The 27,976-nt window shown below is 37.6% G+C and overlaps 3 protein-coding genes across 9 annotated transcripts in view; 1 reads left to right on the forward strand and 2 right to left on the reverse strand.

Moving 5' to 3' along the window:
• The window catches only part of LOC135681152 (tensin-3), a 101,086-nt gene extending 99,285 nt beyond the window's left edge, over positions 1–1,801 (reverse strand). The window contains exon 1 of the mRNA XM_065195459.2: positions 1,236–1,801. Within this exon, the coding sequence (XP_065051531.2) occupies positions 1,236–1,442 (207 nt within the window). The 5' untranslated portion in view covers positions 1,443–1,801. The remainder of the gene's footprint in view (positions 1–1,235) is intronic.
• On the forward strand, positions 534–8,324 carry LOC135681154 (uncharacterized). 2 transcript variants are annotated; one of them, XM_065195463.2, is made up of 5 exons: positions 534–770; positions 3,416–3,751; positions 4,144–4,362; positions 5,086–6,254; positions 7,191–8,324. In XM_065195463.2, the coding sequence occupies exons 2-5, from the start codon at positions 3,447–3,449 to the stop codon at positions 7,226–7,228; spliced, it is 1,731 nt and encodes a 576-aa protein (XP_065051535.2). In that variant the 5' UTR covers positions 534–770; positions 3,416–3,446; the 3' UTR covers positions 7,229–8,324. The 2 variants fall into 2 exon arrangements, with proteins under 2 accessions (XP_065051535.2, XP_065051533.2); XM_065195461.2 differs by having other exon boundaries at positions 535–770; positions 3,432–3,751; positions 7,191–8,323.
• Positions 8,325–9,015: 691 nt separating this feature from the next.
• Positions 9,016–27,810, reverse strand: LOC135681157 (uncharacterized). Of its 6 annotated transcripts, XM_089111772.1 has the most exons (3): positions 27,529–27,810; positions 22,249–23,560; positions 9,017–10,718 (listed from the first exon to the last, which is right to left on the reverse strand). In XM_089111772.1, the coding sequence occupies exon 3, from the start codon at positions 10,703–10,705 to the stop codon at positions 9,191–9,193; it is 1,515 nt and encodes a 504-aa protein (XP_088967898.1). In that variant the 5' UTR covers positions 10,706–10,718; positions 22,249–23,560; positions 27,529–27,810; the 3' UTR covers positions 9,017–9,190. The 6 variants fall into 6 exon arrangements, with proteins under 6 accessions (XP_065051537.2, XP_088967898.1, XP_065051540.2 ...); XM_065195465.2 differs by lacking the exons at positions 22,249–23,560; positions 27,529–27,810 and adding an exon at positions 18,339–21,002 and having other exon boundaries at positions 9,016–10,718; XM_065195468.2 differs by lacking the exon at positions 22,249–23,560.
• Between the last annotated feature and the right edge of the window lie 166 nt (positions 27,811–27,976).

Raw genomic sequence — 27,976 nt, forward strand, 5'->3', positions numbered from 1 at the left:
TCTCCCTAAATTGATTTCATAAGCGTATAAATTTATATGCGTAGATATATGACTGGAAATTGGTGTGGGCTATGATCTTTGAACAGTGTACAAATTGAACATTTTCTTTCTTTTAAAGCAAATCAGACTAGCAAAAATTGCATGAAAATATGCGAGTATCTAGGTGATAAAATGAAATAAAATTAGTATAAAATTAAGCTAGTTTCAAGTTTTTTTAACTATTTAGAATCTTGCTTATGAATAAAGAATAATTATTTTTTCTAATTATTTGATGAAAAAAGCCTTTTGGCCACATTCGTCGAAGTTTTCACATCAATAGATCTTTGTTTACTTGACTTTTTCAAAACGAAACAATATCACTTTAAAAACGTTATACATTCCCAAAGTAAACAAAACTTTCTAGTAGATTTGGAATTGTCTTCTAGAATGATACAGGTTGCTTCAAAAAAGGGAAGTGTCTCAAAAATGTTAAGTTTAGAATATCTGTTGACCGTCAAACGGTAGGTTACCCCCGTTGCAAGATGTGCCCTTTCTTGCTTTCCTAGTCATGGGAGGCACCCACTGTGTGAAAATAGCCGCTCGTGTCCTTCCAGATTTGCAATCGAAAGGTAATTTTGAGAAGCTGGCACTAAACAGTCATGGAAGACTAATGTATTTACGTGCCTAATCTGGTCACAAATTGATCTTGTTGCTTTTTGGTAACAGATTATCAAAGATGCGTTGAACGAAGAAATTGTTTGGGAAAATACCAAAAAATTTCCTGCAGACATGTAAGTTGAGCCTTTATTTTCAAAACCAGACTCAGATACATTATCAAAGCTTGCAAAGATCCAATTCTATTTTACAATGGAAAGCAAATATGTAAAAATCGAAACAACGATACAATATCTCGTAATTGTTTTAATTTGTGTTGTTTTGACATGCATAAATACTTTGTTGTGAATTTTTTTTCGGTTTGTTGAGCTTTCAACAATCTCATAGAAAGTCTGCAAGATCTGTCTCAAATTTTAAAACTTGTTCCTTGAAACGCTTTTCTTATTTGTAACTTGAAAGGGCGGACATGAAGATTTCAAAGAGGTATCAAGTTTATTTTTTCCTAAAATATCAGGATTCACGAGAATTAATCATGTGCTTATGACCTCGCACGAGTTCAAAGCCAATTCCTAAATTTAACACAGTCAATATTGAACAATTTTAAATGATTTATGTCCGTGATAAGATCAAAATTCGCTTACCTTGAATCGCAAAGAAGAAATCGTCGAAGTATCAGATAATCTTCTAACTCGTTTAATTTGCCGTGTTGGATCGTTGAACTTTTCACGCAGTTTTCGCAAGATTTTTCCATCAAACTGTGAGCTGCAAAATATGGGCTGGAAAGTCACAGATTCCATCACAATAGGGCGTTCGTTTTTTCGCCTCATATTGTGCCCTTTAAAGTTCATCTTTCGTTTTTGAATTTATCGAGAACTCAGAATGTTCTTTAATGTTTATATCAGAGTTAATAAATAATGGCTTTGCGAAATAACGCCAAGTAAATTTTAATTTTTTTACCAAAATGCTTCGTAAGGGTTCTGTTTGCAAGTAAATCTTTTTCAATTCGTCTTTTTATGATGAAAGCTTAGAGAGAAAAGTGGCATATCATTTTGTAGCTATAAGCAACCAGCTGTTCAGGAAACCATGATATAAAGTTATACGAAAAATAAATATTTCTGCATCATTTTGCAGCTGATATCACAAAGTGGAATTTCTATTCTTTGCTGAATAGTCTACTTCTACCTGATACAGGTTTGACTAACAACAATAAAAGGCCTAATTCCAATTCCTAATTAACTTTGGAATATTTCCTCACTTGAATTGACGCAAAAATGTCCGGTACTTAGGTGCTTGGTGTCCAGGCAAATTGAAGGAACGTGGAAACGTCGGTTTTTATTTTTACCAACTTTTGTCTTCAAAGAAAATTGCATTTTAATTCCAACACATTTTTTGAACAGCCGGGCTTCATTTTTAGGTATCGAAAACTCCGTTCTCTTCTAAAAAGCAAACGAAGCAAGAAACATAAACAGTCTGTTTACCACGTTGATGACTGGCCTAGCCTGGGCAGAATTATGGCAGAACACAGCAGTATTTTCAACACACTGCTTTTTACCAAGGTTTTGACGTCATTGGGGCGCCGTTGTGTTAACACGTTTCAAGAGTGGCTGTGTTTTTGCTGTGGCCAGGTCGTTTCTCCACAGCGAACTAATTTATTTGGGCGAAGAAAGCAGTGGACTAAATTTACCAACACAAAAGTACTAGCTTTTTCGCTCTAGGGAGGTAGTCAGGACTCATTTGCCAACAAAGTGAATGAGACAATCTTCATTTGCGGACAGGTTTGAATATTCACCAAGAAAGCACCTAAACATCGCTGAAAATCCTCCATTTTGAGAAAGAACTTTGTTCAAAAATGCATTTTGAAGAAGCTCAGTCTCAGCTTGTTCTCAATTGTTTTTAATTTTGACCAATTTTGAGGCTCATGTTTTATGTCAAAAATTTATTTACTTGTTGTCAATAAAATAGTAATTATAGCATTTGAACCGAAAGAATCTGATTGATCATGCTGCACGTGGGGATTTGTTGCACTGCCATACTTCTTGGAGAACAAGAAAAGTCTGCATATGTATCAATTATTCGTGGAATCGAATTCAACCCCGACATTTTCACAAACACCCAGATAAGTATCTGCAAAAATCGCTCCCAAAATATCCATATCAATTATAAGCCCAGAGATATCTGGCTATCAGGAAAACTGGGAACGAATGTTCACTGGCCGGTCCAACGTGGAACGAAAAAATCTTATTCTTAAAAATTTTCTTGCGTACCTTGGCAGCTTTTTCATGAAAAACAGGCCTCTAAAACCAGGCCAGGTAAAACCTAAACTGGATATTGATTATTCCTTAAATAGACCTTTAAAAATTCTAGGTGAGTTTTCAACCCAAAAAAAGGCGAATATTCTGCTGCCTAAAAAGAAAATCTTTTTTCGAAATCCAAAAAATGAAAATCGAAAATATCGGACACAAAAAAAACAGATTTTATGTGCCCAAATGTTTTTAGGTGCATTCCCGGTGGGTTCCCCTATCAAAGTTCTCTGTAAAATAAAACTACCCCGGTATCTCAGCCTCAAGAAATATTTCAGGAGGGAGGAATCATTTTGTGAATGCAACAAAGTTGTCAAAAATTTTGATCGAAACATGTATATTAGGCATTCTTAATAATTTGAGGATCATAAACACAACAAAATTCCCCATACCTTAAAACCCCATCACCTCCAATCATGTTTTTGTTGGAAGCAATTTTCCTCTTTGATATATCTTTCTTGTTATGTTTGAGAAAGATGTGACTGTTTGTGAAGACTTTCTAAGGCTGACTGCTATTCCAGAACGTTTTTGTTTTAGACTGCTGTGATAGCAATGGACGACATACATTTGCAAGTCGCTCGAAGGGCATCAAGCACCTCACATCGGACAACCATGAGCGACAGTGGTGTTCGCAAACCCGCATCAATTTACGAGATCAACGAGCTGTATAGTGCGCTAAAAGATTTGGCTCAGTCGTCACCAGCACAGGGACATCGCAGGCAAAGAACACCGAGTTCGAATTTTGATTCCTCTGACTCCTGGACAAGTGGAACTGATTCACCGGACGTAAGGTCGAAAATGGGCAATGAGAAGAAAATCATGAAAGTCATTCGGTCATCGTCAAACATTGCTCAGAGGTAGAAGATTTCTTCATCAGCCAAAATATTTGTTTAATGATATATTTAAACGAATTTAAAAGAAAAATGTTAAAAGCTACTACGTATTGGTGCTAATTTATGAAAATGCTTTGAACTCATATGTTAAGATGGCATTAAGCACGAAATTAGAGATGGAACTTTTCACCGTTTTTTGCTAAATACCAGAGCGTATACAGCCCTCTTTTGCAGCATCTATCGCTTTATAACAGATCGGTTAACATACATGTTTTTTTTTAAATATATATTTCCTTTTTATTTTGCTTTAATAAAAATACAATTTGGGCACATGAAATGACTTATTAATACACAAAGGGAGAAAGCTTCTTTATTAATATCATGTAAGAACAGTTTATGTTATGGATTTCTTTCAGATTCCCTGTGGTTGAATCACCCCGCACTAGAGTCAGGAGTGCGGGAACAAAACCCAGTATCTTGCCAAACAAGCGTGAAGCAGTTACTGCAAATAACGTAGAGCTGTCGCCGAAGTTGATTTTGAGGAAGAGTAAATCGGATGCGTCGCGATTAAGATCAAGGAGCTCGGTTGATGGCTCGAAGTCTATGGCAGAGAAAATACGGGACCAGAGGCTGAAGTAAGTGCGGGGAAAGTTTTGTGGCAAATGGCCCCTTAAAGGGAGCTGATACTTTCAGAGAAACTAATTATCTTTGAAGAGTTTCTTTGAGAAGCTTTTGCTTTTCTAAGTAACCTCGCTGTCCATATTCACCTGTTGGCCCTTGCTGGGAGGGTTTGCAAAAAGAGCTTCCTACGTGACATATGTAGCAACTCAGGTAAAGTATCCATTACAGTAGCCTGGGAAGCAGACCCAGATTTTAAAGGAAGCAGTGAAATCACTATCGTATAGGAGATAATGCTATAATAACTTAAAAGGTCACGTTTAAGTCATAGAGTTTAGTTTGATTGGTTTGTGACACAGCGCTCTTCGTTTTGGATTGCTAACTAGGACTTTCTATTCTTGGGTTAAAGTTTTGCTATATTCGATACCTTGTTTAGGAGACTCATCAATCTTTGCAATGTTTTATACACCTTGGCCCCAAACTATCTAGTTGACCTTTTTGAAAAACCTCTTGAAAATACAAACAGAGCTTTGAGATCTACAAAAGCAAATGTTAAAAGTCCTTAAAGACAACAGATACAAGGGGCAAATATCCCGTTCACAGCGTAGCTGTAGACACTGCAATGAGCTAAATACAGAAACCAAACTTTCAACTTCCAAGGAAACCCTTCAAGTAACATGATTTTGATTGAATGGCTGAATATTATCAAATGAAGTTTTAGCTAACCTATCTATTTGCAGGTTCACGCAAGGCTTACGGAAAAAAGAAATTGAAGAAGAAAGGGAATGTATTGATTTCGACAAAGAAATCCAAAATATCAATGATCTGCTGGAATGGGCCAAAATGGACGAACCAAAACCAGCTCAGGAGCAAAAGAAGAGGCGGAAAAAGCCAGGACAGCGGAAGCGTGTTGGGTCGTTAATTGAGTCCACCTGTAGAATTAGGCCGAATTTCTCCGACTCCAACTTGAGATATTCTGATGTGACGTCACGAATAGACCGCTGGTATGAGCGGGCCTCCGCAGTGGCATTAGGTGAAATTAAAGATGAGTGCGAGATTTATGAAAGCTTTTCAAGCTCAGAATCGGACGACTCGCCCAAAGAAAGTTCTCCAATAAAAAAGGGGAAATCGTTAGATGGTATTGACTTGGAGTTGGATAGCTTCACTGCTGATGATTTACTTAGCAAATGGATGCAACAGAAGAAAAGCAGCTTAATCGCGGAAGACAGAGGTCGATCAAGCTCTGATGCATCCGTGGAACCGCGGTCTTTGGATTCCTCGGTGCTGTCAATCGGTAAAGATGATGGGTCTCCAGAACGAGCCAACAGTGTTTCTCCATTAGTCGTCAACCGAATCATTGTATCACAACCCAGTGTTGACGATCAAACTCAAGGCAATGGGGAGTCTCCGGTCGACATTTTGCCAAACCAACCGATTTTCTATATCCCGAACTTTACAGATCACATGAAATCCAACACAACAATAATAAGCGAAGACGTAGCCTCAGGAAATGCTTTACTGTCGCCGGCTAGGCCCAGAAGCCGAAGCGCAATCAGCATGGGGGAGACTTTTGACCGACGTGATGAAGCTGCTTGGAAGCAGATCCAGAAAATGTCAGAAAAGAGGTCGAAGTCATTTGGAACTGTCAACAGGCGGGGAAGCATGGATGCAGCTATGAAGCAGGATGTACAGGAGCGGTTGCTAAGGACAACAAGTGACTATAGAAGAAAGAGTCCCAGGCCCAGATCCCTTACTCTAGGTAAAGACAATAATGAGAAAACCCCATCCAATGAACGCCATGAAAATTTGTATCTTGATGAGAAAGACTTTGGCCATACGGACAACAATGCAAATATTTTTAACACAGACAAGAAGCGCGACAAGGGTCGAAAGTTTTCGAAGTTTCCAGGTAAAAGTCAGCTAGTGAATATTATTCACGGAAATGTTTTACCAGCCAGTTCTTACTGGTTGTGATATAACTGGGGGAAAACTTGCAAAATAGATCCCATTTTATAAGGAGTTTTCATAGACATAAAGGGTGTTGTCAGAGCATTCTAATATATTTTCATGTACAACTGTTGAAAAATATATCGCTGCAACGCATTAGGTAAATTGCAACACCCTCTCTTTGGCAACAATGCTCATGGCAACAATGTTCTGGGAGAAAAAATGACTTGTCCTGTGAATCCGATGCCTAGATCGCACGGATCGGACAACAGTTTCTCACAACTTGCAAATCTCTTATCTCTAATCATTAGTTGAATCTAAACCTCTTCTCGCTGAATCGTTGACCATATATCTCCGACTTAGAATATAACTGTGTAGGGAAACTGTGTAGGGAAGTGGCATCTAAAAACAACTGACTATGTTAGGAAAAAAGCTATAACATACTGCTGGCAGCTTTCCTTTTCCATTTTCTGTTTTTATAAGAAGTCACCCTATAATCATAATTTCCCAACATAATATTGATTGTAGCCTCCTTTGAAGTAAAAACCTCGCTTGTTCTTTCTTGCAAGATAAATTTTACGCATTGTGGTTTTAATGTCTTTGACAGACTTTTTCACATTCTAAACTTGAAACAAAGAAACTACTGCCATCGTAGCATCTGCTAAATGATTTTTTGGAAAATGAAAATGAAGACAATTCAGCCTCTGTGATTTTAATACAAAATATCCCAAAGAAAGGTTATAAATTATCACAGGAATTTTTTTAGGGGGGGGGGGGGAGGGAGTACTCCGAAAGTAGAAAAGAACGAAATTGGGACATTAGAACAAATATCAGGACAAAATGTAGGCCCCTTTGACCATTTTTCGTCGATTAATTAAATTTCATTTTTTTATTTCAGGTAAACTGAAAACATTATTATCTGGAAAAAAGACCTGAACAAAAGATCGCTGTTTTTTACTGTTAAGGTTTTACTCCATTTTGCAACCTAATTTCAAAGTCAGAAAGGTAGAGTTCTTAATTCATAATTATCAAAATTGTATCAGAAACACTGACCTAGCTAGGATAAGCATTTCTTTTCTGTACATAGTTTAGTTTTTCAGCTTGTTCTTGTGTCACAGCTAACAGATACAGGTGGATATTTTATTCCTCACTCCGATCAATCAGGTCGATAGCTAACGTAAACAAATGTTACAAAAGAGAGGGCTGGGAACGAACAAAACATCTTTATTTGAAGAGCATTAACAAACCCTCAAGGAGACGATAAAATCAAGCAAATGCCGCCATCTGCAGCCCATAACATTTTCGAGTTGAAGGGATGTATTTAGCCTTTATAAACAAATTTTTTTCTTCAAAGTTGTTTCCCAAGGATAAGCGAATAGCTGAATTTTCCAGTACAATATGTTTTGCTTTTAGTTTGCTTTTGTTTTGCAATAAGTTAGGTTTCTAGTAATAGAGAAAAAAAACTTGGAGAAGCATCAAGAAAACATCAAATTGTTGGTCCTTTTATCAGCATAGACCGGGGCTTACCACTATTTCTCCTTTCCAAATTACAGGGAGACTACACGAGAGGCACAGATAGCACGATGTTTGAGGCGAGGGAAACGTGTTTTGTCTTTTCCGGCCTGTTCTGTGCGCTTTTGTGAGCCTTTGCCGTGGTCGGAAGGGTTGGGTTAAGGTGATTTAGCAAGGTTGAATGACTTGGCTCAGCGTAGCCCAATATAATCGAATTGATGGCCTGTTGTCCCGAAAACGAGGTTCACCTAAACGAGGGTAGTAGTGACATCGAGTTTTTACATTTCGTAATATCAAGCTCTTTGTAGATTGTTGTTTTTAACATGGTTTTCAGAATTGTTTTTCAACATTTAATTCTTAATAAACAAAGTACATTGCTTCATAATTGTTGCACTCAGTGGGTGTTTTAGTAAAGGCATTTTAGGCCTATAATTTTCTCTATTTGACAAGTACATTAAATTGTGTTACAAATACATTTCCGTTTCCGTTATTGCATCAACGCATAATTCTACACGCTCTTCGTGTTTTTCTTGTCTTTTCAACTGAACCGTTTGGTAATATGACGAGAGAAATATCGTGTGGTTGGGAGCTGTTTAGTTTTCGGTGGATATGCTCGAGGGGCGATTCACTCTTGCAAATAGCGTACGAGATTTTGCTTAAAATAAAAGGATTTCTGAGAATTTCCAGATAAAACAATAGGATTTTCACAAAAGGTGTACGAGATTTTCTTAGAGTAATTTGCCCCTCGGATATGCTGGTCGATAGAGGTTGCCATGTTTTGCTCATCCTCAGTTTGATGTAAAATGACAATGAAGTAACTGTTCCCAAAGCTTTCTTCACGATAGTTATACGCGTCAAAAAATAAAAAAAATTACACTTAAGATAAATTCACATTTCCAGTGTACTATACAACGCCATTTCCAATGCTCAGCAGTTTTATCTCAAAAGGCCTAGCAGTTTCATCACACTAGTATTTTTTAGAATAATACATCATAAAAAGCATGATTTTTAAGATCTACGGAGATTGAGGCAATTTCTACCACCATAATGTGGATCAGGCAATTTCTACAACCTCTAATTTTTCCGTGTCCGTCTAATTTGCCGGAAAATCCACCAGGAGGTGGCAAAATGATAATCTGCAAATATTGATAGATAACAAATGACATTTGGAACATTATGGAAGGTACTGGAAAATGAGAAAAAACAACCAGAGTTATAGGCTTGGAACAAATGGTAAACAATAAAACAATTTGCATTTATCTACTTCAACAAATTTAAGGTACGTCTAAATGTAAGCTATAAAAATCCTAATGCTCTGAGTTTCTTCTATTATACAAATACAAATTCTAGTTATTTTGTAATTTGGAAGCCATTAAAATAAAAAAATTAAAAAGGTATTATCATATTCACTGAAGCATCATTTTCCTTTTTGTTAAAGTTAGGAATGTAGAACAACGGCTGCGTTTGTAGGGGTTCTACATTCACTTGACACCCGCTGCATTGTGATTGACCCTTATTTCCCTCCGTCGCAGTTTCAGAATCATGACATATATCAGTCAATTTTTGTATTGTCTCCTCCGCAGTTTGTGACGAAATACCTTTACCGGATTTCAGGGCCCTGCCGCTGTCCAGATCCTTTAGCCATTGTTGAACCTTAAGATTTGAACCAAGATCAGGGTGATGCATAACACGACCAGATTTTCCAATATTACCACAACTTGCAGACTTTCCCGCCAAAACATCCTCAACGATGTTCAACGACAAACGACGAATAAGATCGCATCTATTGTCGCTTTTCCACCGAGAATTCTCGGTACACCTAACTCCGTGGTTTTTATCACATAAAAAGACGTCTTCACTTGAATCATAACTGCTGTACGACCTTTTCAATAAGAGATCAATTCTGGGAACATTTTTCTTTACTTCCTCTTTTGAAGTATCAACGTTTGTTTCTTGCTTCGAATCTTCCACTTTTAGTTCCAAAGCGTCCGCATTTGAAACGTCAAAGTCAGCAAGAGCTAGCCCCTCCTCAGATTTGACTTCATCACCACCGTTCATCTCGCAAGGACTGTCGTCAAGGAAATTTTCACTCGAAGCGGTCATTGAAGATTCTGCTCGCGACCTGGCCTCATCTTCGATTGTAGCTGCAATGGAGGCAGCCCTTGTGTACCAAGTTCTTAACTTCGAAGATACTTTATGTACGCATATTCCAAGCGAATTTGATTCAGAAGAGTCAAAAGAATTTGCTTTCGATCTGCCCTGAGTCTTAAACTTCTTGCGTTTATCCTTAGCGCTGGTTTTGGTGCCACTGCTCGAGTTTTTCGAATTTGCTAGCTCGATTAGATCTTCAATGCTTTTAACGGGTTTTCCGTTAATAACGCATACGTTTGGGTCAATGCTAGAACTTTTCCGCATCTTCTGGTTAGCTTTACCGCGTTTCCCCTCAACTGCCTTTTTACCGCGAATTTTAGCGACAAGCTTTGAGTATATACCACTGCTCTTTTGAGAGTCTGTATTTTGTGCCGTTGAAATTTGTGACGTATTGGTACAGATGGACGCATAACAGCTCTTTGACGACAAACAAGAGGCGGATCGTGATGGCCTTAGAGATGAGGACTCAGAATTCGCTCGCTTCGTAAGAACTTTATGATTCGCTTCATTTTCTAATAAATTGCTATCAGAAGACCAACTAGACTTCCCACTTACCACCGAATCTCCTGTATTTCGTCGTTGCTGCGTTGGCGGGGAGTTAATCAGCTCATTCAGAGCGGCGTATAGCTCGTTGATTTCATGCACGGATGCGGCTCTGCGGTATGCGCTTATTTCATTGCTACTGCTTCCACATGTTTTCACTGACGAAGACGAGAATTGAGAGTTGACAGAAAACTTTCTAGAAGGCATCGTTGTATCGTCACTGCAAAAGAAATAAAAAATATTTAGATTAAAGCAATTTGATACAAATTATATAGAATCTATAAAAGCCGTTTTGTAAATTTTTACCAAAGGAGCTAGAATTAATTTCACAAACTGCCGTCACAAACTCTTACAATACTAACAACATAGAAATAATAACACATAAATTTCAATTATCAAAAATTCACCTGTGGCAAAAAATTGGCTAGATAAGCGAAGATTACATCAACTTTAACACCTAAATAAGTAATAGCTTTTAACAATGTAATCTCTGAAAACTAAAAATTCTGATAACAATAGTAAATTATATTTTATGTAACGCCGTTTCTTACTCGATTGACGGTCTGATGTTCCGTCCATAATATATGTAATTGAAATTGATACGATCGAGATTCCCAGAAAAACTAACGCTTTTTCCAACCATGATTTCAAAAGAATACGCTTAAAAAATTAAGTTTGATATATCGAAACTGCGGCTACACTCTCTCATACAGATCTTTAATGCCTGATATCCCAAAGCAAAATGTTTTTAGCCATCAGTCACGTGGGCACAATAATTGCAAATGATACTACTGCCAACAGACCCAGCTTCAAAAGACACAAAAAGAAACCAACACTTCTTTTAAATGTTTCTACAAACACATTGAAATGTTTTATAAAGCACATTGGCATTAGCGACAGTGATTAAAGACGCGTGGGTAAAAGGTAATAAGTTTTGCACGTCAAAAGTAATGATGCCAAAATGTATTCAATAGGCAATTTATATAATAGGCTAATATAACGAACAGCCTTTTATCGTGCTCTGCCAAATGCAGCTTTCTAACCATTAACGTAACTAACCAAAATGTCTCAGTGGAATTATTTTTTAAAAGAGCAAGACAAACGCGATCAACCTACGGTAATCATCAATCCTGAGACGAATCATTTTTTTCAATTTCAATAATCATCAGGAATCTTTAATACTTCTGATACGGAAACATTCCTAATCACTTGAATCACTTTGATATAATGACCGTATCACTCCATTAAGATCCTTACCAACAACGTCGCCGTTTATTTGGCCATGTTCCCGGAGACTGATAGCATTTAGTTAAGGGGGAGGAGTCTTGATTGGCTTAACGTTTGGGCTTCTGTGTGGCAAAGACCCCTATTATTCTGTGCCAAAAACCTTTCAATAAAGTCCCCTGTTTTTTGAGATCTGGCTGGCATACGCTTTGGACGTATTTTAGTTCATTCTGAGCCGTACTTTAAGGATTTTTGGACTTATCAAAATTTTATATCACATCGTTTGGTTACACTCATTTTTTTATAAGAAGCAGGTTATAAAAAACGGTAGGCTCAATTTTTCGAAAGTTAAGAAACAACCCTACCAAATTGAAAAAAGCTAATAAATTTCATAATTTGCAGTTTTAATTTTCCGAATTGACACTCGAAACAGTCTTGACATTGAACATCACTGTATAGGCCTATTGCAACACTTGACATGCAGTTTGCATTCATTCTCAGTAAATTGCACACTCAAGAAGTTTCCATTTAAAAATTTGTTTTAACTTCAACTTGACATTGATGAAGTTCAATGAGCTTAACTGTTTACAGATCGCAACAGAGTTAGTCATTCTAGGCAAGCAAAATTCCCTGATCAATTTGTTAGTTTATCTCTGAATGACTTAACAATTTACTTTACCTTTGAAGCACATTTAAAAAAATTTGTTACCTAAGAAATTGAAGAAACATGTAAAAAACTTTTGATAGCGAAGGCCAAAAAATAGAAGAACTCCCTACAAGCACCGGACCTTAATTTTTTATTAAAAAAATACGCGTAATTAGCATTTTTATACAAAGTATATTAGGACTTTTTATGTGCTAGCTATGGTGTAATAGCACCCCAGCACCTTCGAATTTGCTTTTACCTGGTATCCGAATGACCACACCTGAAGATTCCTATGCCTAGAATTACAGAAAGCTGGCCACTCCTCTCAAACTGTGTAAAAGTTTGGTCATTTCATGTCTGGGGCTCGAACCCCTAAGGCTGTGTTTATACGGGGCCGGCCGAATATCTGCTCGGTCACTTAGGTGTGCAAATATTCAGCAACCTAGGAAAGCGTCCTTCTTGAAACGTGGCCAGCCAATTTCGCACGGTACCAAAAAGAGGGTGTCGATGCGTGCTACGGAGCCATTACTGAGCCACCCTCACACTCCAAGCACCTGTTTGTCATTCCTTTTTTCTCTCTTTGAATATTCTCTAGAGTGAAATTTCAACTAACGGACACACCAACATGCCACAGGAGAATACTCACAACGGACAAACGATTTTGTTCAAATCATTTTTTCCACGGTCAAACACCTGCGCGAGTACCTTGAAAGAACATTGCATTAATTAGCAGTCATTGAAGTAATTATAATTTTGCGAACCCCCATCTGATATTGACAAAGCTCTAGGAAGCACACTGAACTCAAATAGCTATTTCTAAGTATAGGATTGAGGGTGTGACCAATGGTGGAAGACAGTTTCTTTAAGATGGCTTCCTAAAATAGAATGACTCTCTTCCTAAAACAGAATGACGCTCTTCCATATAAATTCTTTCGGCGATACAAAGCGTGATCACGCAAAGGAAGAAATCTTCCACACGAGGAACAAAAAAATACCAACGCAAAGTCATAAACGTAAGTGACTAATTTACAGAAAATGAATTGCTTCATACCAATAGCATAAATTATTTTGCGGTTAGAAGATATACGAAAAGGAATATTGACCACGGACATAACCTGTTTGTAGCATGTGGGCAAAATGACCTAATTACCTTCACAAAGGCTATCTATATCACGGTCTTTGAAATGTTATAAATGTACCACAAGTACAGTGTTATTGAATTGCTCTATAATTAGAAATAGTTTCTTGTTGCCTATGAAACGACCAGTCGAATATCCTATGAATGGGTGAACTTTATGTCTTCATAGGAATTGCCTGTCTCCAAACAGACTTAGAACTTGAAATATGTTAGGCTGAGTCTCTATCTGTCCAAACGTTTTTAAAAAAACTGTTCAGAAGTCATTATGCCGTCATCAATGGCGACCTGCAACCACATGAGAAGCCTCAAGGCACTCCTCAAAATCTTTTATTGGACCTCGAAATAGCACTTTAAACCACACGTTTGAGAAAATGAAAGTTACAAGTGAAAACTTCTTATTTTTGGAAAGTGGTTATAGAGGCGTGAGCGTATTATGGTGGAACCTCCAATAAGGACATCTCGATGCAACAGACACACCAGACACACACAACAACGAACAAACTTCCAAACGGTTCAATTACTATTTTCTAAGCTTTATCAAATGACATTTCTAATCTAAATGGATATAGAATTAGATGTGATGTCAAACTTTCGTCAAAGCTAGCAGACATCATCAAAACATCAAAACAAATAGACATCATCAAGACATCAAAACAAAACTTAGTGAGGTTTTACCTCCATCTAATCTTACACGTAGAATCTTTGTAACATACCAGTTATACTGAGTTCGTCGTATGGGTTCACTTCCCAATCGTAATCCAAGACTAAACTGAACACAAAAAAGTTCCAGGGCAAACTTGAACGGCTTTCATGCGAGAATCGAGGACGAACAACAAACATTCATTCTTCTTTTATTATGTCTTTGATTAACCTTTTTCTTATTCGAACAGTCTAACTATCACATCAAAACACACGACTATGTATTGGAAAATTTTATTTTGCCGGTTTTGTTATTCCTGTAACCCACGCAAACTGATTCCCTAAGATGCGAAATATTCGCAAAGGGATCTGGCGTAATCCAGACACACAATTGACGTGAAATGACGATAAAGCAGTGATTCATTGGTTAGATAAGAAAGACCGTTTAACTTACGCATATCATAGTTGATTCACACCGGTGTATATAAAAGCCCTTTATTCAGTGGAAATCCAAAAGCACTGCTGAGAGTTTTCAAACGAGAAAGACACGAACCTAGTCCAACATCACGGGTTTGTGGGAATAAAAACTTGGCTTGCTGGGAATTATAGTAGATATCAAGGACTTTAATGTATAATGTTCTCTAATACAGTGGCTATTGTAAGTCGCCATCGTTTGAATTCAATAAGAGCGTTATTCTTTGTGACTAGGCCGGTTTTTCAGTACCGGCATGTCAAGAGTCAGTCATATTTCAAATTTGATGTTTTGATAAGTTATTTCTCTTTGCCTATGCACAAGAGGCAAGGAACTACTTAGAGAATGTCAATTCAATGATTTACAAATACGGTCGTAGATGTAGGAATCGGGGGGCTTGAGACTATGTGCCCCATTATTCAGAAACAAAGGTAAGTACTTAATGGCAGCATACGGAGGTGCCCCTTTTTTGCCTACATGCGACCCTCTCCCATTATAGAAATGCTTCTACGTCTATGAATACGGTTCACTAATAAAACTGGATAATTCCAATGTAACTTTTACTTGCCCGCTTTCTTCATTTAATCAAACGCCAGGGTTATTAAACAAGGAAAGCAGAAAATATCATACTTTTTGGTTGTAAAGGAAAATTTGATAATACCTGATAAATACTCACGGCAAGAATAAATCTACAAAATAAACCTTGAGCTTGAAATTGGCAAAAGAAAGAATATGAATTCATCTCCTAGGGACCTTGGTATCAGATCAGTTCGCAATTTTAGGGGCAGATGGTGAGATGAAACTGCTAAACGAAAATAGGCTGCACAAGAGAAAATTGAAGAGCAGTGGATATATCTTTCTCCGTGCATTCCCTTGCTCCAGTGTCTCTATTACTTTTAATTTTTTCATTCACAGAAAATTTACATTTTACGTTTCCTTGGTGGGATTAACATTTTAAGACAGCTCCGATAATTTCGTTTCCTTGGTGGGATCAACATTTTAAGACAGCTCCGAGACTTTCATTTCCTTGCTTGGGTTAAAATTTAAGACAGCTCCGAGAATTTCGTTTCCTTGCTTGGGTTAACACTTAAGTCAGCTCCGAGAATCTCGTTTCCTTGCTTGAGTTAAAATTTAAGACAGCTCCGAGAATTTCGTTTCCTTGCTTGGGTTAAAATTTAAGACAGCTAAATAAAAACTGTTTGCTCTTACAGAAGAATGCAAAAGACTGTGTTTAGATGTTTCGATCTAAAGGCAACGTTTATTACATTTGTTTGGTGACCATAAAAACACGACATTAACGAGAAATCGCATACTACCTCGTTTATCCTTGAATTACCAAAACATGTTTCTTCGGATCTGTGCATAATAAGCAAAAATTCACCAGGAAACCTCAAATGTATTACGAATGCACGTAAACAGCAAACCTCGTAAACGGTTCGCACATTGAATGCAAGCGAATTGCTTTGGTTGCCACCAAAATAAACCGAACCAGTAATCTTCGATTTTTCAAATGACACTAGGTTCTTTCAAAAATTTCATTGAATTCTTCATCAACAGGAAATGTGAAGTTTTCAATCAGGACAGAGCTCTCTTGCTGGGTTTTACAACATCAAAATCGTAAAATGAGCATTTCCCAGGGAATTTTCGCTCTATTCAAGCTTTTTATGTTACATAAAAGAGCGCGTTTCCTTGCTAATGAGTCTCTGCTGTCTATAAAGCAAGGTCGTCGAACCGAGGGTGCAGAGGATGAGGTTTTGCTGGAGCCCCCCAATCGCTGTCAATCTATAGTATATTTCCTTTATAATAGTGTACTGAATAAGGAGGAATATATTGAACAGGCCCCCCCCCTCCCTCCCCAAAAATATGAATTTCCTTCCGACGACTGTAAAGCTTGAATCTTGCTGCACATTAAGCGAGAGAAAATTTACGTTCATTACCAACTGATAAAATGCTACAGAACAGAAAAACACGAATATCTAACATTGGAGAGGGGTGGGGCTCCTTCCTTATGTGCCTAAATTACGCCTACGATTAGAGTGTGCTCATAAAACTCTTGAATGAAGCAGTTAACAGGGTAACAGAAGCTACAAGAGTATCAAAAAAATAAGGTGGTAGCTCTATGTATCCGAGTATGCTTGCACCTACCCTGGGTACCAGATGTACCGGGTAACATGGTTTGGATTTATGAGAATTCGTTCGTCAGGTTGTTACTTATTACAAGAACATATCTAGGAGCTTTCGCAAAAACAAACTAAAGAAAAAAAGTTTTACATTCAGATGTCGTGTGCAGTGAGTTAGAAATCAGAAGATGGCCCCCCAAAATCCCGGTACAGCATCAATTTTCGAAATCAGCCCCCTCGAATTGACCATAAGTACTTGGTCCCATAAATTTCGCTTTCAGACGACCATTCCCCTATTCTCCGTTTGGTCTAAAACTACATGTGACCAAAACAGATTTGATTCTATTCAATTCGAAGCCTCGCTTAGATTCCTGTCACAAATACGTCTGTGGATTCTAATCAACAAAAAGGATAAAATTCAAACTTCAATACCTTAATTAAAAAAACCTTTAAAAAGATAAAAACAGCCATCAGCGTGACATTTGTATAAGATTGCCTCCAGTCTAATTTACATTAAGACGATTTCCGTAAACATTGCATGGCAATCTGTTTGGAAGTGTGAAAACCTCATAATTTTGCGTAGGATTCTAAACACGTTATTGGTTTAGGTTTTCCTCAAAACAGGACACATGCGATCCAGACAAAGGGCAGGACAGATTTTCAGCAAAGCTTTCGTTATATAATAAAATACGATGCCGAACTAAACTTTTATTGTTCCTAGCGGACTCATGCCTCACTCAAAATTTTAAAACCCTTTGTTTACAACAAGGAGCGAAATACCGGGGGGCCTTGGTCCCTCCCAAAAAACTTAATTTGCATAAGTAAAATACTTTTATTTTGTACAATATGGCTGATGTTACACTGATTTATCAAGGCTGCCCCCCCCCCCAAACAAAAGGTTATATCTCGGTTTTTGGACAATTAGCTATCCCTTGTGTTCCTACAGTTCTTTAACAATGACACAACTCCAATAATTCTAGTCTTCCTACGGTAATGAATTTATGTTTTTAGTCTTCTATAAAGATTTTCTGCAGCCAACTTTAATTTGAGAAATGGCAAGGACAATATAGCAAGTTCGGCTGATAAAGAAGACTTCATAACAACGTATCAAAAATTCTCTTGACAAAACAAGTTGGCCCTTTAAAATTTTTAGGTGGATTTCAGCAACAAAATTATTTGGTGAAACGTTTTTACCAACATTTTGAATTATATATAACTTATGAATATGCCAGACTGAGTTTAACCTGAACCTAAAGGAAAGGAAAATAACATCTTCCCGTTTTTTTCCAAAATAACATGTTTCATTTTTTCTGGATTGTTCTGATAGCAAAGTCCCCTAGATTACTTGTATATCCCTGAATGTAGAAACCAGGACTTTACAACCAAATTTTTTGAACTGTTCCCTCGTGTAAACAGATTTTCTAAAGCAATGGACCACCAGAAAAAGCCCAGAATGGTTTCAAAGCACATTATGTCATGGCTATTTCCACTCTCTCTAGAACATAAAACGTTCTTTAAAAGCTGTTGCTAGAAAAAGGGCCTTAAGAATTCAATCACTCGACAAAAAGTTGAATTTGTGGTGACTAGAAAATCAAACTCACCGAAAAATACGATCTTTGTCTGCCTTTCTACGATTATTGCAGTATGGTGAACATGCTGTGATGAAATGAAGTTTTCTCCGCAATGATCGACTAAGCTTTTCACCTCTCGTCCTAACCATGACGAAAATATTTACACTTTTCTCTTCGATATCTTACTCCCGAGTGGTTTGGACGTCGCCGATAAATGACGCTGTCAGGAACGAATGTTTGTTTGTGAAAGCGTGACGAAGAGACAAAAACATTGTATTTCCGAAGCAAGCGGGAATTTCCTTAAACAGCGGATCATCCGATAAAATGCGAGTGTCAGCGAGCGGCAACGACAATGAGAAAAGGGTCTTCGATGAATTGACGTTAGCACGGGGATTATGTCACGGGACAATATGGTCCTACAGTGTTTCAAAAGCTGAAACGGAAGATTACCGCAACTGTCACGCAATTGATTTTAACGAAATTTTTCGGTAACAAATTCAAAGAAGTGAATGTTAATATGATTCTGTACAAGTGTTTTTAACAAGCTTTCTTTTGAATGCAAAGCTTTTAGAGAGACTATCTCATTATTTTCAACCAAGTTTGACGTTTTCCGTCTAGAAAGTTGAACAAGCTGTCATACTGTGTACTTGGTTGTGTAGTGATTGACATATTGAACATAATTCTGCTTTTGAATCATGGGGTACAGATCAGCCCCAATCTAAAATTCGTAAATCATGACCTTTTCAGTAACTATACCAATTTCCCAGAGCAATCTCTATCTCAAAAAAATCACTATTGCCTCCAATCAAAATATGCATGTCACCCAAGGGAGTTCTATTATCTTTTGGATTCGTCTAAAACCTATCAACAACCCCCAATATCTTGACTTGACTGGCGTTTTGATGAGGCAAAACAGTAGCAACAACAACAACGGTGGCGACCGCATCCTCCAGAATGACGAAAAAAGGGGCGTTGTCATTTAAACCTCTCAACGTCACTGGCTTCTTCGAAGGATCTGTAGATGACGTAATCGTCCTATTGGGATTTTGTCGTCTTTACAATATATCCATTCCAGTAAAACTAACTAATAATTAACACTGACATTAACATTGAAATAATTGCTCATAATTTCTCCACTTCAACAAATTCAGTAGTTTAGGGGAAGAATCTGATTTCTTTCGCTCTTCGTTTTCTTCTCAACTGAACAGTAAAGTTGGCACTCCTTGCTTCCCTCAACACCCTCATGGCCCTATTAAAAGTGATCAACCCTTTCCCTTCTTTGTGCCCACGCCCCCTGCCCAAGAATTGATTTTTCTAATTGTAAGTGTATGCCCGCTATCCGTTGATTTACCAACCGCTAAAACAAAACTGCTTTCAAATCGGACAAATGTGACGTCAGACCGTGAAAATCCCGTTGTACGTTGATTGTGGTTTCGTAGCAGCAACAAAACAGTAAATAAAACAAATACAGTAACTTAAGTGAATTATAAGGAAATCTTTTTGAAATACCGCTAGCCACTAAACAAAACATAACCTTCTTCCCAAGAAACCGAAGAAAGCGGATAGACGATGTTTTGTGGTATGACGTCAATGTTAATCTATGGCAGTATATCAAAGAAGAGGGAAAAGAATTGATACATTTTGATAGATGTGTAGATACGAGACACGATATAAACTGATGGTCCACATGTAGTCTATTGTTTGATCCCCTGTGTCTCAGAACTCTGATAGTTTCTGAACTTCTGTGACAGTGGCTTTTACAGGGACTGCGGGGCCCGGGGCCAAAAACATCTGTGGGACCATAAGCGCGGGGCCTGGGGCCATGGCCCCCCTGGATCCCCTTAAAACCACCACTAGAACTCAATGGCATTACGGTTACAGCTATCTGAATACTATCTGAATACTAAAGCTGAGCCAAACACGAATATTTCACCTCGTTAGCAAGAAAAGCATTCGTGGGCAGTGTCGATACGTTTTCATTGCTATATAAAGAACTCAGTGCTTCAGTCGAAACCTGAGAACACCCTTACCAAATGTCCAAGCCTTTGGGCATGACAATAAGATATGCCCCCTCCCTTCCCACTGATCTCTCCCTTCCCCTAGCATGAATACATCGTTTACAGATGCGATGGACCCGGGGCCACTAGAGGATCTGTAACGTCAAATATTTCTTCTTTTGTAAACGTGGATACAGATGAATCCGTCTTTACAATTCGGGCGTGGGAGATGCTTTAATTTGGACTTTTACCGGAACTTTAAAGCCATCAACCAATGTTTGATACTGGCCAGTGTCCTTGGAAGATGTCAAACTTTGTTTCATTTTTGAAACAATTATACAGTTTTTTCCTGAACAGAGAAAAATATTTGCAATATAAGTTTCTAAAACTCCTTAAACGCTTTTTCTTCAAATATTAGAATTCAATTTGGCATTTTGCCCACACCCAACATCTTAATTTCATAGGAAAAACCTTCATTTCGCATTCTCCTAACAGAAGTTCCATACAGGTGTTCAGGGATAAGGGGATGAGAAACCAAAATTTTTCCCAAGTGTGCAGAAAACATGCAGGTTTTGGTGCTGGCAATCTGTTAAAAAGCTTTCATCCGCATTTTTTGAATTCGACAAATTCAAGGAAGAGGAGTAAGGGTCAAATACTCAAATAGAGTCAGTACCTGGAGATGGCATTATTACACTTTTGAAAGTGGGGAGTATTCTATATTTCATGATTAAGTTTTCTCAACACTAGCCTCCTCACAGACTCATTCGGATGAATAGGGAGGTATACATGCATACTTTTTCCAGAAAAAGTAGATTTTGTAAGAGCAACGAGGCTCGAAATTGTTTAAATAAATTAAGAAAAATAACCAGGCTGGAAATTAATCCACAGTTCGACTCTTAATCTATCTAAGTTTTTTAGTAAAAGGCTAATCTGAATTTCATGCAAAAGTTCTATAAAGCTCGAATTGTGGTTAGCAATGAACTTTCTTTCTCCAATTCTCCCAAATTTGAAATTTCTTTCGCTTAAAAATTTCTTTTGATTTGAAATTTTTCCGTATACGCGCTACGCAGGCTCCTTATCACTTGAAGAACGGTGAAAAAGGGCCTAAAACTGCCATGCTTATCTCGGTGTTTTATGTAAAGAAAAATTAATTACATCATGGAGCAAAACGACTTTAAAGATCAACTTTAACAAATCAATTCTGTAATATTTCCTAGCACAATCTTCTGGTTATTGATACTCTGTCCATTTATTTACGTCACGGAAGGGTAATTTCAAGGATCTGTATCCACTGTATAGAAGGTCAGAAGAAAACAATTCTTTCAAAAACTCTGCATGAATCAAATTTACTGAAAAAAATATGGCTAGATTTCATGCTCAATGGCTCGCGGTGAACTTGTTTAATATAGCTAAATACTCTCTGACATTTGAGACCCTGAATTATGGACGCATCCTCTTTCCTGAAACTAGATCCATTTTTAGATACAATCGTAACAAACCTGTCTTAGTTAATATTTCCTACCATCGTCCACAAAAATTGTGAGACTGTTTTTCCTACCCATTTCACACAAATGCCATCGTCTACCTGACGTACTTTACCAAAGAATACCTATCAAAATTATTTCGTAAACGGTTCATAATTTTGACTTCAGCTTCAGACAGACAAGTTTCCTTCACAACCCTTCCACCGTCCCCTTCCCTCCCCTACCCCTCTAGGCGATTTTGTTCGTTGAGATTTGGTAAATAGTTTTGATCCCATAAATGTCTCAATATATTTTATGAAGGATTGTAGATGTTTACGTTTTGTGCTTACTAGCACAATCTAATTAATTACGCACAATTTGATTCACACATTTACCAACTACTTATAAACGCTGTCCATTTGGCCTCGTTTAATACTAGAAAAACGGAGACTATAATATTGTACAGTTGAAAGTACTTACCAATGCTTAAAAAACCTGTATGATCTTAAACCTCCAGTCGTCAGTTTCCTAAACCAACCTATCCTTAATGCCTCTTTAAGATGCCCCTTTTTGAGAAAAGGCAGCAAACCCACGAGGAAACAGTCCCACGATGTTTGAGTTTCTTTCAAAGTTTAGCAGCCTTTCTCGGCCTTCCTAGTTATCGCAAAGTGGATGTGATAGGTCTAGCCTGGCGGGAAGGAAAGCGTGGGTTGAATTTATATTAGCTACATTCTCGCACTAAAAGTTTGTTTACGAGATTTTGCAGCTGGCAAGCTGAATCAATGTCCAGGGATGCCGGAACGACCAAGGGCAAGAGGGTGGGCTTCAGTAAAAGGGCATTTGAAAAACAATTCCCATCTACCAAAAATTATTTCGCAACTGTCATTTTGTTTCGATCTTCTGTCGGTATCTTGAAAATCGGCTAAATTTTGGCATAAGAAATTTCTTTACAAGTTTGAGTGTTTTCGTCATAAATAAGGCACTACAGTCAGGATTTCATATGAATCTTTTTGATTTCCAACAAAAGGCCAGCGTCAAGGGCACTTCTATGAAAAGGGCACTTTAGCCCCCTTTGCCCTTCCTTTCAAAAGGCAAAAGGGGCGGTTGACCCTTCCCGTCCCCTCTCCGGCGTCCCTGCCAATTTCCTTACTCATAAATGGCCTCTTAGCTGTGAAAGTTGCGCTCAATATGTTGTCAGTCAGTCAAATGTTATTTTCATTTTTTCAGCCCTCATCCACCCCTGGGTTGGTGGGCATAGCTAAATTTTTTTGAAAAATTCAAAGGTATATAATCTTTTATAATTATTGATTCGAGGCTTCCCTCTAATGAACTTGCGCCAGAAGACCTGATTCGTTTCCCCATATGAAAACCTTTTACAAATGCCTTGTAACACTAGTATAGCAGTCAAGTAATCCAATACCTTACTTCAAAACATTTCAAAATTCCAAAACATTGGCAATCATGCACTAGCAACAGCCATAAAGACCAAACAACGAGGAATTAAACAGATTAGATCGAAAATAATTGATAAAAAGCAAAGATGGCTTCAAGCCTATGTACTTAAAATACATAAATACATATAAAAAATTACGTTGCAGTATATTTCTATTCATCCTGATGCTTTGAAAGCTCTTGATACATACATGTAGCCTTCATGATAAGCATTGAACGAATGATAAGCTGGAGATACAGAAATAGCATTTTAACTTATTTGTAGATGAAAAATGCTAGAGCCTTATTATGAAGTTGGCTTGAAAAACACTTTCCTAAATACCAAGTTTGAAACTGCTATCTGTTAAGAAAGAAAGATTGAAAAAAATATGAGATTACAAACTGAGTAACAAAACTTTCGTGTTTCGAAACGAAAAAGAGGCTTTAAGGCTAGAAAAGAGGTCAATGCCAAACATAATTTATTTTGTTTAATAAAATCATACGTTTGCTGAATAGAGAACATACCAATCAAGGTATCTATTTGTAGAGTCAATAAGAAAGAATAATGGGATGGCCATTTGCAATCATATCACCTGTAATCATCGGTCGCAACAGAAGAACCCCTTTTTTCTTCATTCACAGTCGGTATAATTCCTAGCTAGATATACTCAAGCTATTTAAAACCAACTAATTCAAATTATCAACGCTAAATATAATGTAAATCAAATATAACCGATGTTGCTAACGTATTCCCTACAAAGATTACAAGTACAATTAAACGATGTAAATTCTGATATTTTTTCTTGAATATTTGTATAGCATATCTCGTTTAGTAAAGTATAAAGTACTTTATCTCGTTGGAACTGAGTTCCATATGGTACGGTATCAAATCCATATATTTTGTATGTGGCTCCGCTGTTTTGAATTGGGAGTTTCTTAAGTAATATGGGCATTCATTTATGGAAAATATTTCATCCATAAAAAGTGGATTCAAACCGTTGAAAGTTTTGTAAATTTCTATTGCAAAATAATTGTAAATTTATAATATTGACAAAAATCGTTTTTAACATACTCCAAGTCATCAATCATGAATACTGTTTTATCGCGTTACGAAAATTTGTTACTGCTATTAACTACTATTGACTACCTCACACCTATCTTTTAGCAAAAGGGTATAAGCATTTGTTAGTGAAGAAATGAAAATAAATAAACGAGGTAAAATTGAGACTTATCAGAAACATCTAACGTTTAACTGCAATGGAAGATCGTGATAATGCATGCTTAATATTTGATATTTTATAGCAACAAAGAAATTGGTTAAAAATACGAACTTGATCTGCTACCAAAACTAAACGTGGTTTAGAAAGACGATAGGGGCCTTTGAGAGAATCGTATTATTAGATAACGTCATTGGATAAGGTAGAGCATCCACAACTCTAGCTTTTGTACCAAAGGTATTTGTCGTACCAAAAGCGTAGTCGTATAGTACATAAAGCACTCCTACACGGGGTGGATATCGGAAGTCAACATCACATCATCTGCTGTAAAATTGTTGCAAAAGCAATGGCGGTAAAGATATATTCTTCCTGAGCTTTTACAGAATGAGTAAACAATAGTCATTGAAAATAAACCCTGCTAGATAAACTCTAATTTTTGAGTCATTTTAGTCAACAATGCAGAAACTGGGAGGTACCTAACGAAAACGACTACACGGATGTACCCTGGGTACCAGAGCCGCAAAAATTTAACGGCAGCAAAAAATAATTAGATTTGCGGAGGCGAAGGAGAGAGAAGAGGGAAGAAGAAAAGCTCTTCACGGATGTAGAAAATGGCCTTCTACATGTTATTTCCATTTTTTGTTTAAAACTTTCAGAAACACTTTGAGAAGGTTTGAATTTTTTGTAACTTATTCTCGGAACGAAATTCATATCGGGGATCTGTCTATTGGAAATATAGTATAGTCTGACAATAATTGGGGGAGGGGGGCTCCAGCCTCAGCCCCTTTTTTATCCGACGGCCTTGCAATGGTGGCAAGAATAGTAGCTATAACATCCCTTCGCTCAAAAATCAAGAAGAGGGACAAAGAAACATTGACGTCGCTAAAAGTTTAAACACGTAGATGACCTGAAGTTTTGATAATTAGGTCTGGCTTTATTTAGCTCGAAAGATTTATCAGTTTAGGTAAAAAGACTGGATAAGCAATCTATTCAAAACGAGGAACCGCAACTTCTACTGTTGTTACATCTCTCGAATGAAAGGGGAAGCAAATTTGTGTGGGAGTACGAGAATATCGGAAAATAGACATTGTGTTCAGCAACATTACACCCACAATCCTTCACAATCAATATAAAAAACAAAAATATAAAACAGTAACAGAGAATTGACGAAAATGACTGACCTATTTGAAATGTGACACGGCTTTTGACGAACCTTGCGTACCATGTTACGTACATAAGGGCTGCTGGCCATTAGCCAATCAAGTTGTGAGGGGTGCCTTCAAGGGGCAACATATGCCGTAGTACAATAAAGGCAGACTGGTCAATACTCAATCATCCCCTTTACCCTTGAAAAATAGCAATTTTCTCTTGCTTTTGTTTTCACTTTTGTCACAAATATTTTGTTAAGGATAAAATGTAAAGCCGAGGAAAAAAATGTCATCCTTAACAAAATATGTGAACTTTAATGCGCTTAGCAGTAGCGTAGCCAGGGTGGTATAATGAGGGGGGGCAAAGGCAAAATTAGCAAGGGGAAACTTGAGGTCTACTCCCATTTGGGCGCAAGAAACCACCCCTTTTCAGAGTATGTTTCAGCAAATGAAAGCTTGTTTAAATTGGAAATGGAAAGACTTTGTCTTCCTCGTTCTTGACATTGCAAAGAAATGAACGTAGTGGGAAATCTTTTTGCAACACAACACTGGTAATCAACGTTCAAGTTTTCGAACGAGCATTAGAAAAATTCAAATATTCTAGAAATGCATTGTGTCCTGGACTAAAAAGCTGCATTTCTGTTGAAAAAAGGGAGGCCGCAGCTTCTATCGAAAAAATACGGTACTCGCACCGGCTTGACTATGCTTTAAAAGGAAATTTGGAGACAATCCAAATATGAAACGACCCTAGACGGAAACTGCCTTTCGAATGTATATAGTATGCCTCCAATGAAGGAAATTACACGTACACAGCGGAAATACAGTACAATATTCGCTGAAAATTATCTGCATAATATAAAACGTTGGTGAGTGTTCAAACAAAAAGTTTAGTTGAGACCGGCATTTGTCATGAACTTGTTGCAACTTCGAATGGAGTTCCACCCAAGTTCGACTGGAAAAGACGCCCAGTTTTGAAAAAAATTCAATATGACCCGTATATTTCATTTAATTTAGGCATAAGCACTGCCAGTTCGCAGAACTGTTATTCAGGAGGCTGTGGCAAGCCTTTGTGAATTTTTGCGCCGAATTTTTGACACACAAGCATGAAAGGAACTCATGTTCGCTTAAAATGATAGTAGTACCTGTTGTTCAATTTAAACTGTGTGTTAGTACCATAGCAAGCATATCTGACTTGCTACTACTTACAATTCCAACTGCTAGATCTGCAGCTTTGAAAGGCAGTAGCGTAGCTAGGATGGTAAGATTGGGGGGGGGGGCAAATGCGAGTTGAGCGAAGTAAAACGAGGGTCCACACCCTTTGGAACGCCAGGAAACGCCCTTTCTAAAGAGATTTTTGCCATTGCGGGGTATCCTCTTTCTCATCTTAACTACACTGAGGAGACTTTGAAGTGCAGTTTGTTCACCCCAATTTGTTAGAAAAATTGGGCGTGGTCTTTGGACGAATTAGCAACTCAATCTTGGGAAATATTTTGGGGATAAGCCCTTAGCTCTAAATTGTCATTGTTCATTGCGAAAATGTCGAGGTCATTCGTAAAATTTCTTACTTGGGGGTCAGAACTGTGAAGTGTATGTTAATAAAAACATTTCCATAACTCACGCAAACTAAACATTTGAATATGGTGCATGTAAATTCAAAAGATGTTGCAGGTAGATAAACAATTAAATTTATTCCTTTCTTTTAGTTTCCGTAAGGTAAACAGCGTAGAGTAGATCATATCCTGAATGTGTTTTATCAAGAAGGGTACATAACTGCCTTTCTGAAAAAATTGACGTTCTAGCCGTTAATTTCTCACAGACCATTATGCATGTGGAAGCTATGGGCCCATCTAAAAGCAAGGCCCTTGCGTATCAACGTACAGAATTTACTTCACAAGGAAAACTGAAACTCTTTGAGAAATTCCCGACTCTAACTGTACCATAAATTGTAAAATAGAAAAACATACCGATAATTTCTCTGATCGAATCCTTCTTGACGCAGTTGGTTAGTTTTTCAGCAAGTCCTTCTCGCAGCAAACATGTTTTAACGGTGAAAACGCCAGAGGCAGCCAAGACAATAAACAGCGAGAGAGCCAGCCAGAAAGAAGATGGATACTTGGGCAAACGCGGATAGGTCTACCAGCTGGAAACGTTCCAAGGATTGCGGACAGATAAGCTCGTTCAAACAGCCACTTTCCCTTAGATTCTACAAGGATAAATGATATTTTTACACGTTCCCTGTAGTCCGAGAACTGAGCATTACTTAGATCACGGACGGGTAGACTTTATTCCCCATAAAGGCATCCGGAGCCAAGTATTTTGACGTTAAACAATACTTCTGACAAGTTTATAGCTTTCAAATTACTGTAATTTGCATTTTTTGGCCATTTTGGTTTCACAATGCTTAAACGTGCG

Source organism: Rhopilema esculentum, chromosome 12 (genome assembly GCF_057945365.1).
Source record: "Rhopilema esculentum isolate cy_ngs chromosome 12, ASM5794536v1, whole genome shotgun sequence".
NCBI lineage: Eukaryota > Metazoa > Cnidaria > Scyphozoa > Rhizostomeae > Rhizostomatidae > Rhopilema > Rhopilema esculentum.

Coding starts and splice junctions, on each gene's coding strand:
- LOC135681154 (XM_065195463.2), top strand. CDS start 3,447: ATGGACGACATACATTTGCAAGTCGCTCGAAGGGCATCAAGCACCTCA. Junction 3,752..4,143: donor TCGTCAAACATTGCTCAGAG/GTAGAAGATTTC, acceptor GATTTCTTTCAG/ATTCCCTGTGGTTGAATCAC. Junction 4,363..5,085: donor ATACGGGACCAGAGGCTGAA/GTAAGTGCGGGG, acceptor ATCTATTTGCAG/GTTCACGCAAGGCTTACGGA.
- LOC135681157 (XM_065195465.2), bottom strand. CDS start 18,457: ATGGTTAGGACGAGAGGTGAAAAGCTTAGTCGATCATTGCGGAGAAAA. Junction 10,719..18,338: donor GACAAAGATCGTATTTTTCG/GTGAGTTTGATT, acceptor TTTCTTTTGCAG/TGACGATACAACGATGCCTT.